General features: G+C 47.8%; 1 protein-coding gene across 2 annotated transcripts in view; it reads left to right on the forward strand.

Annotated features, from left to right (window-relative positions):
• The first annotated feature begins 5,799 nt into the window (after positions 1-5,799).
• LOC144782518 (uncharacterized) overlaps positions 5,800-18,402 on the forward strand; it is a 52,580-nt gene continuing 39,977 nt past the window's right edge. For both annotated transcript variants that reach the window (XM_078661922.1, XM_078661923.1), the window contains exon 1: positions 5,800-5,876. In XM_078661922.1, coding sequence (XP_078518048.1) covers positions 5,862-5,876 — 15 coding nt within the window. In that variant the 5' untranslated portion in view covers positions 5,800-5,861. The remainder of the gene's footprint in view (positions 5,877-18,402) is intronic.

Here is an 18,402-nt window from a genome sequence, read left to right on the forward strand (position 1 = left end):
AAGTGCGCAGAAGCCAAAAATCACTAACACCAGGTCACAATTAAAAGCAAAAAGTTTAGGGGTGAACCTGCCAGAAGGGCCAAGTCTAACAGCCGGCGTCGTGGAGTCTGACTGCAAGAGTGCAGTGGGAGACTGTGTCAAAGGCTACGGAGAGGTCTAGCAGGATGAGAGCCGCGGTGTGGTCCTGGTCGAGTAGCATGCGGTTGTCGTCTGTGGCGGTGGGGAGGGCGGTTTCGGTGCTGTGGTTACTGCGGAACCCGGAATGGGAGGAGTCAAGGATGGCGTTCTCTTCAATGACGGTGGTCAGGTGGGCGCTGATGAGTTTTTCGGTGACTTTGGCCGCGAAGGGGAGGAGAGATGGGTCCGTAATTTTTCAGGTCCGTCGGGTCAGCCTAGGGTTTCTTGAGGAGGGGCTTTATCTCTGCCTGCTTCAAATCGTCTGGGAAGGTGCCGGATTCGAAGGAGGAGTTGATGGTGCAGCGTAGTTCAGGTGTTATGTTGGCAGCAGCTCTGTGGAAGATGTGCGGTGGGCAGGGGTCCGTGGGGGCTCCTGAGTGTGTGCTCTTCATGGTCTTGTTGGTATCTTTGGTGGTGACCGGTGTCCATGTGAAGATGGTGGGCTGGCTGTCATTGCAGGGGAGGAGGGTGGTTTCTGGAGTCTGTTCTCTGAAGTTGTCGTAGAGTGCCTTGATTTTCAGGTGTAAATAGGAGCCAAGCTTGTTGCAGAGGTCATGGGACGGCGTGACGTCCGTGCATTAGCTGGGGGGTTGGTAAATTGCTGGATGATGCTGAAGAGATCTTTTGAGTTGCGGGCGTTGGTGAGGATTTTGTTTTGGAGGAAGGTTCTCTTGGTGGTATTCTGTCATGGCGCTCTTGTAGGTGTTCTGGTCCTCGTGGTTTTGCTGTTTCTCCAGCATTTTTCGAGATGTCTGCGGGAGTGTCTGGCTTCTTGGAGGTTGGTGGTGAACCGTGCGGCCTTCTGTGTGCATTGTCTGTCGGTGTGGCGGAGAGGTGCGAGTTTGTCTGTGCAGCTGGAGACCCAGCAGTGTAGTTCCTTGGCTGCGGAGTTGGCGTCAGTATTGGTGGGGGGGACGTGAACGAGGGTGGAGTTGCGGTGCTCCTCTGTGACCTTGCTCCAGTTCCTTTGTGGCAGGCGCGGGGCAGGCTTGTGTGCGGTGGTGATGTTGAAGGAGAAGTGTACGGAGAGGTCATCTGTCCCGGGGGCGACTGCGAGGTGTGGCGGAAGTGGACTTTGATCCCTCCTGCGAATATCGGGACGAGGATGTCTGGCTTTGTAGGTGGGGGTAGTGACGAGCTGCTTCAATCCGAGGCTGGCATGGTTGTCCGGCAGGTCTGTGGAGTCAGGGTCGCTGCTATTGTTGAGGTGGAAGTTAAGGTCTCTGAAGAGTATGTAATCCGTGGAGGCGATTGCATGGGGTGCAATGAGGTCGGTGCAAGGAGGGTAGCTGGGTCTTAGCAACGGACTGTCGGAGATCCAGAGTCCCGGCGCTGGTCGCAGTCTGGTCACGGACGGGCGCAGACCGGCTTGCCTTTGGCTTGCCAAGCCGCCATTAAACAGGGAAGGGGGAGGGGGAGGGAAGCGCAACTGGGAGGCGGGATGGGGCGTTGGCAGGGGAAGCTTATTTTCTGACTTGATTCAATACACGTTCGAGAACTTGATGGATGATTAAGGGATGCCTCCCGGGTCCTTTTTTTCACATGCATCGCTCACACATCAAGTACACAAGATATGGGTCAGGACACAAGATGGGTCTGAGACATTCAGACTCTTTCAGACACTACTTGAACACGGCACTACCTGATGTCCCATAACAATACTTTCCAATTCAATACAACAGTATAGTGCTGCCCCTCTCACAGCATTCAGGGCTTACTGGAATGGTGCACTCTCTACAACATTAACTGAAACAATGGGAGCTATACCTGGGAATCACAAAAATTATCTCAGTGAACGTTAAGCTCCAGTACACCCAATTGAATTATCTCTACCACACATACCTCACGGCCACAGAATTGCTTAGATGTACCCTGGTTCCCTGGACATTTGCCACCGGTGTCGTGACACTGAGGCCTCCTTCATGCACATGGTATGGTCGTGCCCACGGTTGGCGACAAACTGGGTGACAGTAGCCGAAACATTCGCGGAGGCTACAGGCAGGGCGGTTGCGCTGGACGGTCTGCACTTTCTGTTGGGGATTATCTCACATACGGCAAAACGTAAGACCCTAAATAAATTCCTGGATTTGGCAATTGTGATGCCTATGCGGAGGATAGCCATGTGCTGGAAATCGCACTTAGCCCCTTTCACTCAGTTTTGGCTCATCAACCGACGCAGAGCCCTCATAGCCGAATTGGAGATCTCTCATGGAACCATACCAGGCCGCCTGATCACACCCAATCCCCCCGATTGGAAAACATACCTCACTGCAATTGAGGCTAAACCTAAACTTACTACCGGATTTGTGCCTGCCCATTCCATCACAAGAACAGGAATGGGCAGGCACAACAGGTCACTGGGAACCGTCCAGTCACCTTCCTACACTCTCCACCTCTCGCTCCTCAACAGCACCCCACACACAAAACATAATCATGATTCGTCAGTGCTTCTGCCCTCTTACATCATATTGTCACCCTGAACATGCATAGCGTTGGTCCAAAGTAACCCACTTGAAAAACGATAGATACAAGACGAGAACACTGGCCCTCCCCTCCTTTAGTTGTTTGAAATATTTTTTCACGTGCATCGCAGTGACTGCAATTTTTTGCTCCGGATTGCTCAAATTTTCGAAGGTGTGGCGTAATATTGTACATTGTTTTATCCTATTTACGCCTTTATTACTGTTGTCACTATAATATACATTGAACTGATACTACAAGCTTAAAACAAATACTTTATTTCGGGATACATGCCATAAACGTTTTCCTCAGACACAACTCATGACCAATTAATATCAGATTAAAATATAATATCCATATCAGTTAATAAAATGCATCAATTATCTTTGAAGTTAAAAGACATAACATTAGAAGAATACGTCAGCTTGCATAGGTTTAAAATCTATATATATAAAAACCAAAGTATGTCCGTTTGTCTTTTATGCATTACTACACCATTCATCCGATCGGCATGAAACTTTGGGAAGTTGTGCCGGCCACCCAGGGTCCTCATAATCTTTCCAATACTGAACGTTTACAGTTTCCGGTGCGACTCGCTTTTGCAATGACCTTCAACAAAGCACAAGGACAATCGCTGCAAGTGTGTGGACTAGATTTGGAGAATCCGTGCTTCTCACATGGACAACTGTATGTGGCCAGCTCATGCGTCGGAAAACCTTCTGATATATTCGTGTACGCACCAGACGGAAAACCAAAAAATACCGTGTATCCACAAGCACTCGAATAAATAAACAGAATTAAAACAACACTTTAAAATGATTTCCATATTAAAATGAATAAGTTTCAATAAAAATGACACAATGTAAATTGAATGTTATCATAACAAGTTTCCTTAAATTTCCTTTCTTCTGAGATCGCAGCAACGCGCGACGGGTAAGCTAGTACAATATGAAATAAATGATACATGATAACAGCAATTTTGTAACTAAATTGATAAATCAGCGGCAATAGAAGAGAAAAAAGGACACCTATACCACTTCAAAACCTTTCGTCCTGATCTCTTCTCCTAATGCGCCACATGTGGCCAAGGAACTTTGCAACAACACAAGTGAGCAAAGATCTCGTATCTAATTTTAAGATTCTCATAGCCCCTGGTGGTCTTGTGTGCCCATTTGTCTACCAATAGGTTTTAGCCGCTTGGATCTAGGCCGTACATAAGCCGGGCATGCAAACATAACATGGGACATAGATTCTGTATCAGACTTCCACCCAGGGCAGTTTCTTGATACTGATACGTTGCTATGCCACCCACTTTGAAAATCGTGCAAGGGGAGGCAGCCGAGCCTAAACTGAATGTACAGCTTTCTGTCAAGGGGTATTTGGATTAAATCTAGATAGGGCTCCAAATGTTCTTAATAGCTTCTTCACAATCTTTGGACCAATCAAAACGTATGCCGTTTTTCAGCTGTGAACTTAAAGGTTGTACTGCACTAGCACAATTTAGGATTAACTTTGAGTAATACTGCACCAGACCTAAAGATTACCTGACCTGATCCTTGTCGCTTGCAGAGCGTCCTGAGATAATGGCGTTAGCCGACTCCAATTTGGGACTTATTCCATCACCTGATCTAGTATGGCCTATTAAGAAACTGCGCCCACACCAAATTCACACTTCTGTTCTTTAAGTTCTCAATCTCTTAGCCTGGTCAGAACTTCTCTCGGCGTAATGTCATGACTTTGTCTGTCCCTCCTGTTCATTAATATAGCCTCTTGAAAGAATGTGACCAAATCACCCCCCTTAAGCACTTCCTTCATACATCTCTGGAAACAAACAGCTGCTGAAGGCAGACCAAATGGTATTCTTACGAATTTGAATGCCCCCACAGGTGTGACAAAGGATGTGAGGGCTCTCGAATATTTGTGGAGGAGGACTAAATGGTAAGCAGCTGAAAGATCCATCACACTTAAAATACGCCCATCCTCAAATAAGGCCGAAGCTTTGGTGATATTCAGCGATGGTTGAAGATCAACCCAGACACAGATTGAGATCTACATGCATTCGTATGTTCGTGCTATTGTCCTCCAGGAGTTAACACCACAGGGGCAAACCACGCTGAGGCTTCTATCGCCTCAATAACGAATTGTCTCCCTCCTTACCTTTTGTGCTCCAGGTGTCGCATTCTGTTTTAAGATAATTTTATGCTTCAATAGACTAAGCTCATTTCTCAACACTTCGCAAACCTCTTTGACTAGTTCCTTATCATCCCCTACATTGGCAATACAAAGAATTTGATCAGGGGAATTGTGATTGAAGGTAATTCCTAAATCACTTTGACGTCACCCCCAAAAGATTATCCACACATTTGGCTACATAGATATTACCCACTCTCTCTCCCCTTGGAAAGTTCTCGGCAGTGTAACTAAATAGATTAGTCTTCCAACCATCACCCCCCTCCTGGTTAATATCCGGTGGCAATGTCCATGAATCTCTCGATTGTGCCACCAACGAGAGTAAATGGAGAACCAGAGGCAGCTCACACCATCAGCCGCCCCCCCCCCCCCCCCAGAGGCAGCTCACACCATCAGCCGCCCCCCCCCCCCCCAGAGGCAGCTCACACCATCAGCCGCCCCCCCAGAGGCAGCTCGCACCATCAGCCCCCCCCCCCAGTGCCAGTCTCACCCTCAGGCCTGGCGCTGCGCCCAGCATCCATGAGCATGTTTTATGCTAATAGATTTGGGTACAACATAGAATATGGCTTTAGGACGCACTTCAGGAGTCTCCGTTGGGGTTGTTAGTAAGGTGGGCGGGGCTTCCACGCTTGAGACGTTTGAACTTGGGGTCTTTTGTAAGATTCGAGTGAACCTCGGGCCCTTCATTCATCACTGATACACAGGAGCCTCGTAGCCTCAGTTACACCCTCCTCGGCAGCTGCATGGAGGGCTCTCTTCATCCCACCGGAGGGGCTCCATCCTTTCCACAGTGTGACCGCTCTCAGCCCTCCTCTTGCGGTAGTGTCTCTCTATAGTAGTGTCTCTCTCCCCAGTGACGTCACTCCTCCTCCTCCGTGAAGTGTCTCCCCCCGGGGCATGTCCAGCAGCGCTCGGACCCCCCCAGCCCCCGATCTTTGTCCGTGAGTCGACGCTGCTCCGGCTCTTGACAGACTCCGCCTCAGTGAACGAGAGCCTCGGACTGGAATCTGCCCAAGATCACGCCGTGAGACAGGATGCAGGATCCAGAGGTGAGCGCCGCAACCCCCCCCCCCCTCCGTCGTCCTGGGTGCCTGCCCCCCCTCCTGCTGCGCTCGTCCCTTCTTGTGATTCCGTTTGTCTGTACAGCGCCTCTGCCGCCTCAGGGCCGTCGGAGCGCTACAAAGGGAAGGAAGGTGTTAGTAGGGCCGGTGGTTGTCCCCAAAGCTCCGACATTTCACTGCTCGAACAGGGGCTTTGCAACGAGAATAATCCCCCGGTGTCCCCCCGGGGACCTCCCAGTGTCCCCCCATGACCTCCCGGTGTTCCCCCGATGACCTCCTAGTGACCCCTGTGACCTACCATTGTCCCCCTGGTGACCCCCTAGTGTCCCCCGGTGACCTCCTAGTGTCCCCCGGTGACCTCCTAGTGTCCCCTGGTGACCTCCTAGTGTCCCCCGGTGACCCCCAGTGTCCCCCGGTGACCTACCAGTGTCCCCCCGGTGACCCCCTAGTGTCCCCCGGTGACCTAGTGTCCCCCGGTGACCTCCTAGTGCCCCCTGGTGACCTCCTAGTGTCCCCTGGTGACCTCCTAGTGTCCCCTGGTGACCTCCTAGTGTCCCCTGGTGACCTCCTAGTGTCCCCCGGTGACCCCCAGTGTCCCCCGGTGACCTACCAGTGTCCCCCCGGTGACCCCCTATTGTCCCCCTGTGACCTAGTGTCCCCCGGTGACCTCCTAGTGCCCCCTGGTGACCCCCAGTGTCCCCCAATGACCTCCCGGTGACCTCCATGTGTCCCCCCGGTGACCTCCAGTGACCTCCTAGTGTCCCCCGGTGACCTCCCAGTGTCCCCCGTGACCTCCCAGTGTCCCCCGTGACCTCCCAGTGTCCCCCAGTGACCTCGCTGATTGTAATGCTAGAGGGGTGCGCTCCATGGCTACGTAGTAGTCACCGCCAGGGGGCGCCGCTCATCTGGCCTCCCTGAACTTGGGGACAAGAGTCTTGAGGGTGGAACCAGGTCTTCGCCCTCCTCTAGGTTGATGCCGCGCGAACATTGTTGCCATGAAGCATGTATGTGTAACATTGTGGACAGTTTTGTGGCAAATATAAAAAGAAGAATCTCTTGAATATACATAAAAGTCCACCTTTCATCAAGTGTGTAATGCGATATCATACATACATATATCCACATTTATACTATACATGCCCTCTCTATTATCTGAAGGAAGACCCTCCATTATAGAAAATTCTTCTTTCCATGACTATGGAAGTGCCTCCCCTGTGTGTTCTTGTGGTTTGAGAGTCCGCCATTTATTGCAGTATTATCCTTCTACCTATGTTTGGCACTCGTTTGTAACATGCACACATCACTTTTCTCTTGTATCACACTGTTTGCTACCTCTTACATTGTTTGCTTTCGATTCTTGCACAAGTGCCACCATTGCCTACGTAACGTTTGTTTTTGTAACCTGCACACATGTCACTTTTTCCTCCTGTAATGCACCGTTTGCTCCTCTTGTATTTTGTTGGCTGACGATTGTCACTTTTGCCTCATGTAATGTAACGTTTGCTTTTGTAATTTGCTCACTTGTAATGTTCTCATGTATCAGTGCTGTTCCTATTGTGAAGCGCTCTGACACCTTCGGGTAAAGTCCACGCTATATAAAAATGCATAAATAAAATAAAATAAAATAAATAAATACTGATCAAACCAACAATACCGATCCAAACTTGGACCCAAATTTGAACCCAAAAAACAACCACATGTAACAAAAATATAAGAAACTTCAATCCATACAATGCATACAAAATGTATTAAAAAATATAATCACATTAAAAAATGTCAACAATACAATCGCAATGATAAAATACATATGTTCAAGTATATAAACAATATTTATAAAAGAAAAAACCTGAGAGAAAAAGCACTGTGTGAAATCATTACTTTCATCAAAGAGCGGTTATTCCCAGCAAGAATCAATACATAAAACACCATCAGTCTATTATTTCATCATCAAATTAGACTTGGGATGGTTCCTGGATATAACCAATTCTGAAAGAACAGGCGTCAACGCGTTTCGGTGGTAGAGAATTATTGAGGTCCCACCTTCATCCGGACAAAAACAATAATTTTCTCTATCCGTATTGATTTAAATTTTTAAACCACTTTATAGTTTATGTGGAAAAGAAGAGGATGGAATTGTAACCAATCCTTGTGAAATTTCTAAAGATTAACGTGGTCCGTTAGATCCACTCCTGTTGAATCAAGTATGCAAATAAAAACCTTGGCCAATTCATATATATTTTTATTGGTCCATAAGGGCATCATCCCTGCAATGCAGCCATGCTTGCACCATAATGCAAGGGTGCCTGCATTGACGATAGCAGCCAGTTGTGCGCCAGCGCAGAGGAAAGACAGGGATGCGTTGTATGGCTGTAAATACAATGCATCCCTGCACTTTCCTAATGACGCAGCTCGGTGCAGCAAGATGGCTTGCAGTGCCCTGTTTCTTCATTTTCTTGTAACTATGCGCCAATGTTCTCGCAGTGTCTGCTGGAAACTCTGTCCTGAGTGTCCCAGAATATGGCAAATGGGAGAATGTTGAGCTAACCATGAGCCACGAGGTGACCTCCAACGACACCTCGACAGGCGCCAGGAGCAGCAGCCTGTGCTCTTCTACACTGCTTTATCCAAGCCTGGCACGCATGACACCAAATCCTTGAAAAAAAAATAAGTGACGCTCAGGTGGCGCAAGGCGCTTGTAAATACGCCACATTGTTTCCCCTTTGATTTGCATTACACAGCAATATTTAGAGTTGAGGAAGTAGAGAAGAGTTGGGAAATACCAATATTTCTGTCCAAGAAATAGGGCGTCAAATTTGAAATTGAAAATTGAGGCGTGATATGTGCGATAGCACATGGTTTTACACAGTGTACCCGGTGTGTTAACATTTTAAGTTAAATAAATAAAGATTACCCTCATTGCGATGCACTTGCATAAAACATTTGCCCAGAAATAAAGTTATTTTCTAAAGACATCGTATAGTTATATAACGCATTTCCTCCTTCATGGCGGCTGAGGAGGCAGCAATTTTCCCACATTTGTGTAAAATGTTCCATATTTCCTAGATGTCTACATACTTTGTCCTCAAACTAGAAATGCGATATGATGCCTGTACCATGTTCAGACTGTCAGGACAAACAAAACTCTTGTGCTTATTATCCCAATAATTGCTTTTGAGCCTGCAAACCCATCAAAGCACGTTAGAGGAGGACAATTCTTCTCTCTTTAGGACACTCAACAGACAGTAACTTGGATCTTTAGCCGGGAGATATTGTCTACAAACCTCTCCCTCATCCATGAAGCGAACATGTCCTGCAGATTGGGTTTACAAGCAGACAGTAACAGCAGCCCCAGCTCCAACCCTGCTCCTATCCCTGTATTATTAATCTTTCCTTTGTGGCTGTCACCCAATTAGAAGGCTGCCCACTCAAGCCCTCATTACTCGCGGCTCATTAAATTCTGATATGTGCAGTAACTCCTCTTACTGCACCTACTGGAATGATACATTTTGTGGCTAACACTACTGTAATGAATAACTCGTAGCCGAAGATAGAGTTAACAGGAGTTTATTCCAGGATAACCACACAGCAGACAGGAGCTGTGAGAAAGCACCACATCTCTCTCCAACTGCTCTCCACACCTTTGAATAGAGCACCTAGCAACAGGGTAACCAGGCATCACACCAATATTCTACCTGATTAGCCCCAATGTGACAGAACAACTTAAGAAGAAGAATACAACATATCCACCTTCCTCAATAAACAAAAAGAAAACAAAAAAAACAAAAGAAACCAGAACAACCTATGAAAACTTAAGATACAATATTGCAAAAGAAGATATGAAAAAAATACAAACTGCATGTAAACAACATTCTAAGACAGATCAATTGCGATACCGCAGAGGAACACTTCTGAATCTAGTGCTCCTTTTGATACACATACCAGACATATCCGACGGTCCTTCGACATCAGAACAATGGGTAAAAGTAGTGGAGGATGGAAAGACATTTTTGACTATTACAATTTTGCTAGTATTCCACCAGTTTCCACCTTCAACTTGTACAGCGTTTCTACCTACCTTGGTGACAGACAAGGCAGAACTAAACTTGCTCTCACCCTTCTTAACATGTACAGGGGACTTAACCTGAACAAGATCCCCAACTCTAACAAGGACAGTTTTAACACCTTTCTTGTTGTCAAACCATGATGTTTGTTTAGCTTGAGAGTTAGAAACATTCTCTCTAACTAACATCATGAGGCCGTCAATATCAAGAACAGATTTAATCCATTTGTTCGTCCATGCAGGCTTAAAACTGGTATTCGCCCTTCTTCCTCTCAAGAGATCAAAAGAAGAAACTTTGGTTGTGGAGTGGAGAGTGGTTCTGTAAAACCACAGCATACTGTTAAGTGAATTTAAGATGTCACAATTACAAGATGTAGCCCACTTAATGCATCCCCCAGCACTCTGTTCATACGCTCATCAAGACCGTTGGATTGGGGTGTTAGAGTGAGCTTTTAACATGTTGGATGTTGGATGATTTAAAAAATGAACCAAACTCCCCACTGGTAAATTGTGTACCATTATCCGTCACCATGGTGTCAGGAAACCCCTCCCATAGAAAAACATCTTTGAGGAAAAGAATGATATTGTTGGGGGAAGCCTCCTTAACTAATTTTATTTCTGGCCATTTTGAAGCCTAATCAATGAATGCTAAAATAAAACGACACCCACCAGGTAAAATTTCCAAAGGTCCCATGATAGCCACACCTACTTTGGACCAAGGTCCAGAAGGACATTCAACAGGGAGCAGGGGGGGGGGGTGACAACTTTTAATCCTTTATCAGCAGACTTGCAGATGGAACACGCCCCAACCAGACCATTGATATCGCTGTCCATCGAGGGCCACCCGAAAAACTTGCGGACACGACGCTTTGTGAGAGGAGATCCTAAATGTCCCTCATGAGCTTTGACAACAATGTCTTTCCTGAGAATCTGAGGAGCAATACGTTTATCTCCTCGTAATAACACACCACCCGCTAAAGAAATTTGCAATTCGACCTTCCAGTAAGGTTAAATACATTGTGGAAGATTGCGTTCACTGGGCCAACCTGACTTGCAAAACCACACACACGTTGCAAAACTTCATCAGCAAGGGCCTTAATCCAACCCTCAACAGTATCAAGACCATGCTCCTGTAAGTCAAGTGATGCTACAAGGCAATCATCTGAATCTTCCTCCCCAACATCAGCAGGAACTGACAACTCTTTGTTATTCTCCACAGGGAAAAGCGACAAGTGGCATAATTCAGTAAAAATTTTGAATAATACTCAAGGCGCCAAAGCAGAGACTTAACGCCGCTCTTGTCAGAAGGTATAGGAGCCTGGATGATAGCATCAAGTAAACTTTGTCTAGGTTTAATACCCTCCCCGGAAATCAAGTGACCTAGATTATAGACCCTACAGAATCCTCACTATGGTTATCACCCCTGGTCGCGGCACGCAAGAAATGTGGTAGGTTTAATACCCTCCCCGGAAATCAAGTGACCTAGATATTCAATTTCTTCAGTGAGGAACATGCACTGGGGCAGCACTACAAGCATCCCTGCTATGCTGCCCTGTGGCAAAAAAAGGGGCAGGAATGTGACGTATCTATCAGAGACAGTGCATTCCTGTCCTCTGTCCCTGTGCTGGCGCTCAACTGGCTGCAGTACGCCAGCGTAGGCACCCTTGCACCATGTTGCAAGGGTGTCTGCGCTGTAGGGATGTTTGTTTTTGTGCAGGAAGGCACACCTGCCCTGCTTCGCACTCCTAAATAAAAGCAATGCAGCATCCTGAAAAACAAGCACTCCACTAATTCCCCCTAACATGTTTTGCATGATCCTTTGAAAAACGTAGACTGCGGAGGCAAGCCTTTGTATTGAAAGGTCCCTAATGGTGGCGAGAAGCAGGTTCCAATTCAATCTGATGATAAGCTCTGGCCACTTCCAGCTTCGAAAAAAACTTGGACCCCTTAACGCTTGCGAACAGGTTACATATTTTAGGTAAAGGGTGAGAGTCGACCCATATCTCCTTATTGAGAGACCTCAAGTCCACACAGACACATAATTAACCACATTTCTTGCATGCCGCCACCAGGGGTGAGAACCATAGTGAGGATTCTGTAGGGTCTATAATCCCCTGGTCGCACAAGGACTAGAGTTCTCTCTCTAGATCTTCTCTCACACTTAAAGGTACACCTCTCAATTTATGTTTGATAGGTAGGGCACCCTCTTCAACCAAAATTTTGTGTTTGAAACCCTTTATGGTTCCTAAACCTTCTCCAAAAACAGATGGAAAACGTTCCTTCCATTGGGACAGATGTTGATCATCAGATATCACCATAACCTGCTCAGAAGTACCAGGCCCAAGACCATTCTGAACAAACCCTGACACCATCCTAAGATGTTCAGGCCTTTCACTGCAACGTAAACCTTCCCAGTTATTTTTCTGTTTTTAAAAACCAGAAATCTTCAAAAAATCCTAAGAGATCAATCTCCCGCCAAATTTGTAAAACAATTCTTGGTCTAGCATAGTAATCCTGGCACCAGAATCGACAAAAAGATTAAGTGGTTTATCGTCTATGATGATTTCAACAATGGGGTCCACACATTCACATGAATCAACAACATTCGAAACAACTTTGTTTAAATTATAGATCACAGAAACCACCTCAGAATCAGACTATTGGTCTGACTCTAGGACACAAGCAACAGTCCTTCTCAAATTTTTCCATTTCATGCAGACCCTTGCGAAGTGACCTATTCTTTTACAGTAAGTATAAATTACATTGGCCCCAGGACACTTTGCTCCTTTCTGGTGAGGAGGATTTCGACACCGGTAACATATTTGCTTAAAATGGACAAAATCTGTTGCACTTCTTCGAGAACTCGAGTTCTTGATAGAATTAGTTTTAACATAGATAGGTTTAGGAACATTCAGTTTTCCTTTGGAATCGGAGGAGACAACATTGACAGGCTCAGTAGATTTCTTTTCGAGTTCCTTTAAAGATATTTGTGATGTCTCAATGCTCTTAGGTATTTTGATTGATTCATCAAGGGAAGGCTTGGCCAAAGACAGTAACTTTTGCCGAATCTGCGTATCTCTACAATGACACACGAACTGATCACGGATCAGTTGATCAGTGATAATGTCGAACTGACAGACAGATGCACGCCTACGTAGGGTAGAGATGTATGAATCCACATCTTCGTTCTCGCACGGTTGTCTTTTAAAAAACTTGTGGCGGAGACTCGTCATACTTGGTTGTTTATCAAACCTAGTTTTAAGTTTGGATATAGTGTCCTGATACTCATCAATAACGTCGTCTGGAAGATGGTTAACTTCAGGAAGATGCTTAAAGATTGAACGACCTTCAAATCCGAGAGAATGGAGGAGAAGGCATTTCTTACGTTCAGAACTAAATCTCGAGGCACCAATGGCTCCCAGATACATCTGGAAGGCATCGAATCAGATCTCCCATCGAACGAGAGGTTCTCCTGGAGATTCTAGAAAAGAAGATGGAGGGGCTACAGATTGGAGGGCAGAACAGAAAATGGAGAGGAAAAATTTGAAATGTAAAAAAAAAAACTAGAAAAGGAAAGAGCAAGAAAAGAGAAAGACGAGTGTAAACACACTACAGAGGAGTAATATCTCTTCTTTAACATAGTAAATAAACGAAAAAAATTGGGGTGCGAATCACCGTGTGATCCGCAAAAAAAATTATGTGTGAATCACCGTGTGATAATCCGCAATGAGCTATGATAAAAAGTGGTGCAGGATGGTGTGCGAATCACCGTTGTATGAAATTATCGCACTTTGTTAAGCAGCTGAGATAGGTAGGTGTGCGAATCACGGTCGTTAAAAATTCCCACTGAAAGCTTAGAAAGAGGTGTGTGGATCACCGCAATGTGATCCACTGTGGATGAATCTAAGCGTGGTTAGAGAATAAAAAGTAAATGGAGAAAAGATGTGCCGGTCGTCGATCGGCAATGAAGAAAAGACGTGGCGGTCATCGTAGGAGCAGAGCGAGGCGTTGCTACAAGACACGAGGAGGTTGTCAAGGGAAATGCAACGTTGTCTCATTACTAAGCAACAGCTTCAAAACGCCAGCTAGCTGCGCAACGTGAAGAGGTGAAGTCGAAAGTCAGGCAAACCAGGCAGATTGAGGCCTGGTGCTGCACATTATCGAGTGTTAGACCTGGCACCTTGGCGTGAGTTTCCCTTCCACTTTTTGCTGTTGTGCCTCCAATGTTTTGATGGTGTCTGCTACTCGGGGCACTGCGCCACGGCCAACCCGTGCCGCAGTGCAAGTGCTCCCTACTGTAAAGTGTACATATGATTGATGTCCATGATTGGTTCATTGGATTCACTGTTAGTCCCTAGTAAAGTGCACCAGGAGTGCCAGGGCTTGTGAATGCCAATACTGCTAGTGGGCCTGCAGCGCTGGTTGCGCCACCCACAGAAGCAGCCTTAAAATGTGTCTAGGGTCTGCCATTGCAGAACCTGCGTGCAGTCTGGTACTGTCACCCTGGCTGGGCAAGTGCACACACTTGCCAGCCCCTAAACCTTCCCTTAACCTTCATATTAGTCACCCCTATGGTAGGCCAGAGAGCAGGGTGCATTGTAAGTGTAAGGTAGAACATGCCCTGATGTGTGTGGCATGTTCTAATAGTGAATTACTGCCAAAGTCGTTTTTCACTATTGTAAGGCTACCTGTTCCCTTCTAGGCCAGATGGGCTGCTGGAATTATTACACTCTATAATCCCAGCAGGCTCAGGGAACATGGTAGAAATTCGTGTTTAGTATGCCTGAACTCAGAATAATGAAATACTTCTTTTAGTAAAGTTTATTTTAATATCCTGTGTTTGCAAATGCTACTTTTAGAAAGTTAGCATTTGCTTGCCTAACCATTTCAGCCCGCCTCTGCTTGGATGTGGATCTGACTGTCTGGTGTGTGTGAGTGACAGGGCTGGGAGTTGACAGGTAGTGATTAGCAGGAGGACCCCTTAATGGGTGGTGGGAGTTTCCCCTGAATGATGCATCAGGCTGTGCCCCTGCCACCACAATGCTGGCTCCGCCCTCCTGGGGAGCGACTGATGACTCAGCCTGCACCTGGCCCAGGAAGGACCGAAGCTTGTAAACAAAGTGCTCAGGCCACTCCTGCCCTCTCAATGCCGGCTCCGCCCCCCTGGGGAGCGGCTGATGTGCCTGCCCTCACACTGAATGCAGAAGTCATAAGTACCCACAACAAGTACTCAGAGACTGGAGCAGTTATGCAGAGGCCCCCCTGGCTTGCTAGAACAAAAGAAACTGGGTATAAAAGTAGGAGCCCTGCTCCTTGTAAATTAGATCCTGTTTGTGCTACAAGAGAAACTCTGCCCGAAGAGAAGGACCTGGAAGGACTACAAGGAGGAGTGCTGACTCTGGCCTGTGTCTGGTGCCTTGCTGCCAAAGGAGAGGAAGAGAAAAAGACTACAAGAGACTTTTGCTTTATTTTGAACTTTGTGCCAAACTCTGCTAAAAGATCTCCAAGGGCTTGCTGCTGAACTTGCCCCCTGACCAGCGCTCCAGGAACAGTGAGCGCTACCCCCTGACAGAGGAACCACTACAAGACGCTGATTTCCTTTTGCGAGCCTCTCCAGGAAAAGCAGAGCGCGCTCTGACAATCGCGCTTTCTAGCACCACTCTGGGAGCTGCCCTCTCTCTAAACAAAGTGACTGCCGCCTGCCTGGCCCAGAAGCAACGTGACGACCAGCCCAGCTGATCCTAACACCGTGACTGGCCCCGAGCTGCAGCTCGCATCGTGAAGAGGAGGCCGTGCCCGGTGCCTGCTTGCCCCCCTTCGTGTCTTGTGCCCCTAAACGCGCCGCCGCTGTCTGAGAAACAGCTGCTGCGTGGGGTGCCTGAGCGTCGCCTGGATTGACAGAGGCTTGCGCTGAGGATCACTGCCCTCTGCGTGTGTCCCCCCTTCTGTGAGGAAACCCCGAGGCGTTTTCACCAGCCTGACCCGGCCCGCGCCGCAACGCCAACCCCCGAGCCAGAGCCGAGCCGCCGCTCGCTCTACCGTCGGAAGGAAGACACCGCGACGCGGATCGCCGCGCTGACAGACGCCCAGCTGCTTCAACGAAAAGGTACTGTTTCCTGCCCCGCGGTGCGAGTCCTTGCCATCCTCGCTCGCACCGCCCTCTGCCTCGCCCAGCCCTCGGAGCCGCGTGGAGAGCGCTCCCTGAGCCCCCGCTCTCTCCCCCGCCAGCCGCACACAGCCGTGCAGCTAGCAGAGAGAGGCGGACGCTGACTCCCCGGCCGCCGCTCCCGCCAGAAGCGTGAGAGTGGGCAGACCGGGCCCGCTTTTCCTACGCGGAGGAGCCCAGGGGCGCAGAGAGGCCCACGGACAGAGAAAGTACATTGAAGAGCCTGAACCCCTTTCCTGAATGAGAAAGAACTGTGACATTGATAAAAGAGTAACTGGAACCTGCTTTTAAAAAGTAACCAAGACTGTATTTACAAGCCTGCTTGAGATTTATATAAAGAGATATATTTTCACAAATACAGTTTGGTGTCATTGTGTGGTGGGTTGGTTGTGATGGTGTAATATTGCAAATGTTTAACCCTACATGCCCCAGAGATTAGCCTAAGACTGCTTAAGCCACACTACCTAGAGGGTAAGCAGAGGTTGTCTTGAAGGTAACCCTCAGCCCTGACGAGGAAGAGAGAGGCCCTGCTTGTCGCCAGTGTTGCACTGCGCCAACCAGAGACTCCCCCTTCCTACATTGGACGCAGCGGTGAGGATTCGCGAATTTACATTTGCAGTGTTTTACCTTAGCTACTGACCATTGCATAGTGATTACAGTCCAGTAACTTAGCCACAGACTTTTGGATTTTTTAATTTTGCTAAAGAAGAAGATCCCTAGTGTTGCAAACATGCCTGGCACAAACAGCATTGATGGAGGAGAGTCCATAGCCTCTAGTGCGCAGGGGCTAGAATGGGACGCATCAAAGCTGGATGACTACACAAAGAAGCAGTTGAGTTATTTTTGCAGGAAACTCAAGGTTCCACACGCAGGATGCAGAAACAAACCTGAGTTCTACAAGGCCATGAGAGCCTGGATTGAATCTAGGAAGGCACCTGAGGATCAGAATGCACCTGTGGATCCTGTGGGTCTGGAAAAACCAGACAGCGTTCTTAGCTTTGGCAGAGGCCTGTCGCCAGAGGAGCTGGCAGACAGACAGGCAACCAGGGATCATGAGATCAAGATGGCAGAATTGAATTTGAAGGGCCAAATGGAGCTTGAAAGCAAAAAAATGGCTCTGGAAGAAAGAAAACTCCAGTTTGAGTATGATATGAAAATGAGGGAGATGAGTCTAAAAGAGAAAGCCTTGGATCATCCTCCCTCTGGTGGCAGCACAACGCCGGTGCAGGTAGAGTCAAGAGTGCACATCCCCAAAGATGTAGTTAAAGAGTTCTTTAAGGGGGATGACATAGGACAGTGGTTTAGGGCATATGAGGTAGCCATGCTTTCCCACCGGGTCCCTGAGAAGGATTGGGGAGCGGGGTTATGGGGAAGGTTCCTTAGCGAAGGAAGGGACACCCTGCTAGATTTGCCCACTGAAGACCAGAGATCCTATCCCCATATGAAAGAAGCTTTAATGACCAGGTATGGGCTTACCCCTGAAATGTATAGGCAGAAGTTTAGGGGGTGTAATAAGCGGCCTGGGAATACGTATGTGGAGTTTGTGACTTTTTTTTGCAGAGCACTGGATGGTTGGGTGAAGGGTAACAAAGTGAATGATTTTCAAGGTCTCTTTGATTTAATTGCATGGGAGCACTTGTCTGATCAATGTTTTCCTGAGTTACGCCAGCACCTGATTGATAGCAAGTTGTCCAACCCGAGGAAACTTGCTGAGGAGGCGGACCGCTGGCTCAGCACCAGGGTCCACAAGGGTCCAGGGGGAGACTCCGCCAAGGGTGGGCAGGGTCCCCAGCAGAAGAGTGGGGGGGACAAGGGAAAACAGAAAGGGTTCCAAAAAGGCCCCCAAAGTAATCCCCAAGGGGACCAGCAGAAAGGTTCTCAGCCTCCCCCACCCCCTAAGCAGAATGGGGCCCCGACAGGTAGACCTGTTCCAAAGGGGCCCTTCAATTGTTACAAATGTGGTGACCCGGGGCACATAGCCAGTGACCCCAAGTGTCGCCTGTTTGGAAAACCAGCACCCACTGGTGCTCCGCCCCGACAAGTGACCAGTGTTCACTTAGGAGAAGAAGTGATGGTCCCGGGGGGTGGAGATCCTGTTCAGATGACCCTAGTCTCACTAGGAGACAGTGAGATGGTCCCTACAAGCTACCTGCCCTCTAACACTAAAAAATATGGGCAGGTGGTTACCATCAATGGTAAGAAAGCTGAGGCTCTTAGAGACACAGGAGCCAGTGTGACTGCAGTGAGGCATCACCTGGTGTCTCAGGAGCAGGTTGTACCCCATGCCT

The sequence above is a fragment of the Lissotriton helveticus genome, chromosome 9 (assembly GCF_964261635.1).
Source record: "Lissotriton helveticus chromosome 9, aLisHel1.1, whole genome shotgun sequence".
In the NCBI taxonomy this organism is placed as follows: domain Eukaryota; kingdom Metazoa; phylum Chordata; class Amphibia; order Caudata; family Salamandridae; genus Lissotriton; species Lissotriton helveticus.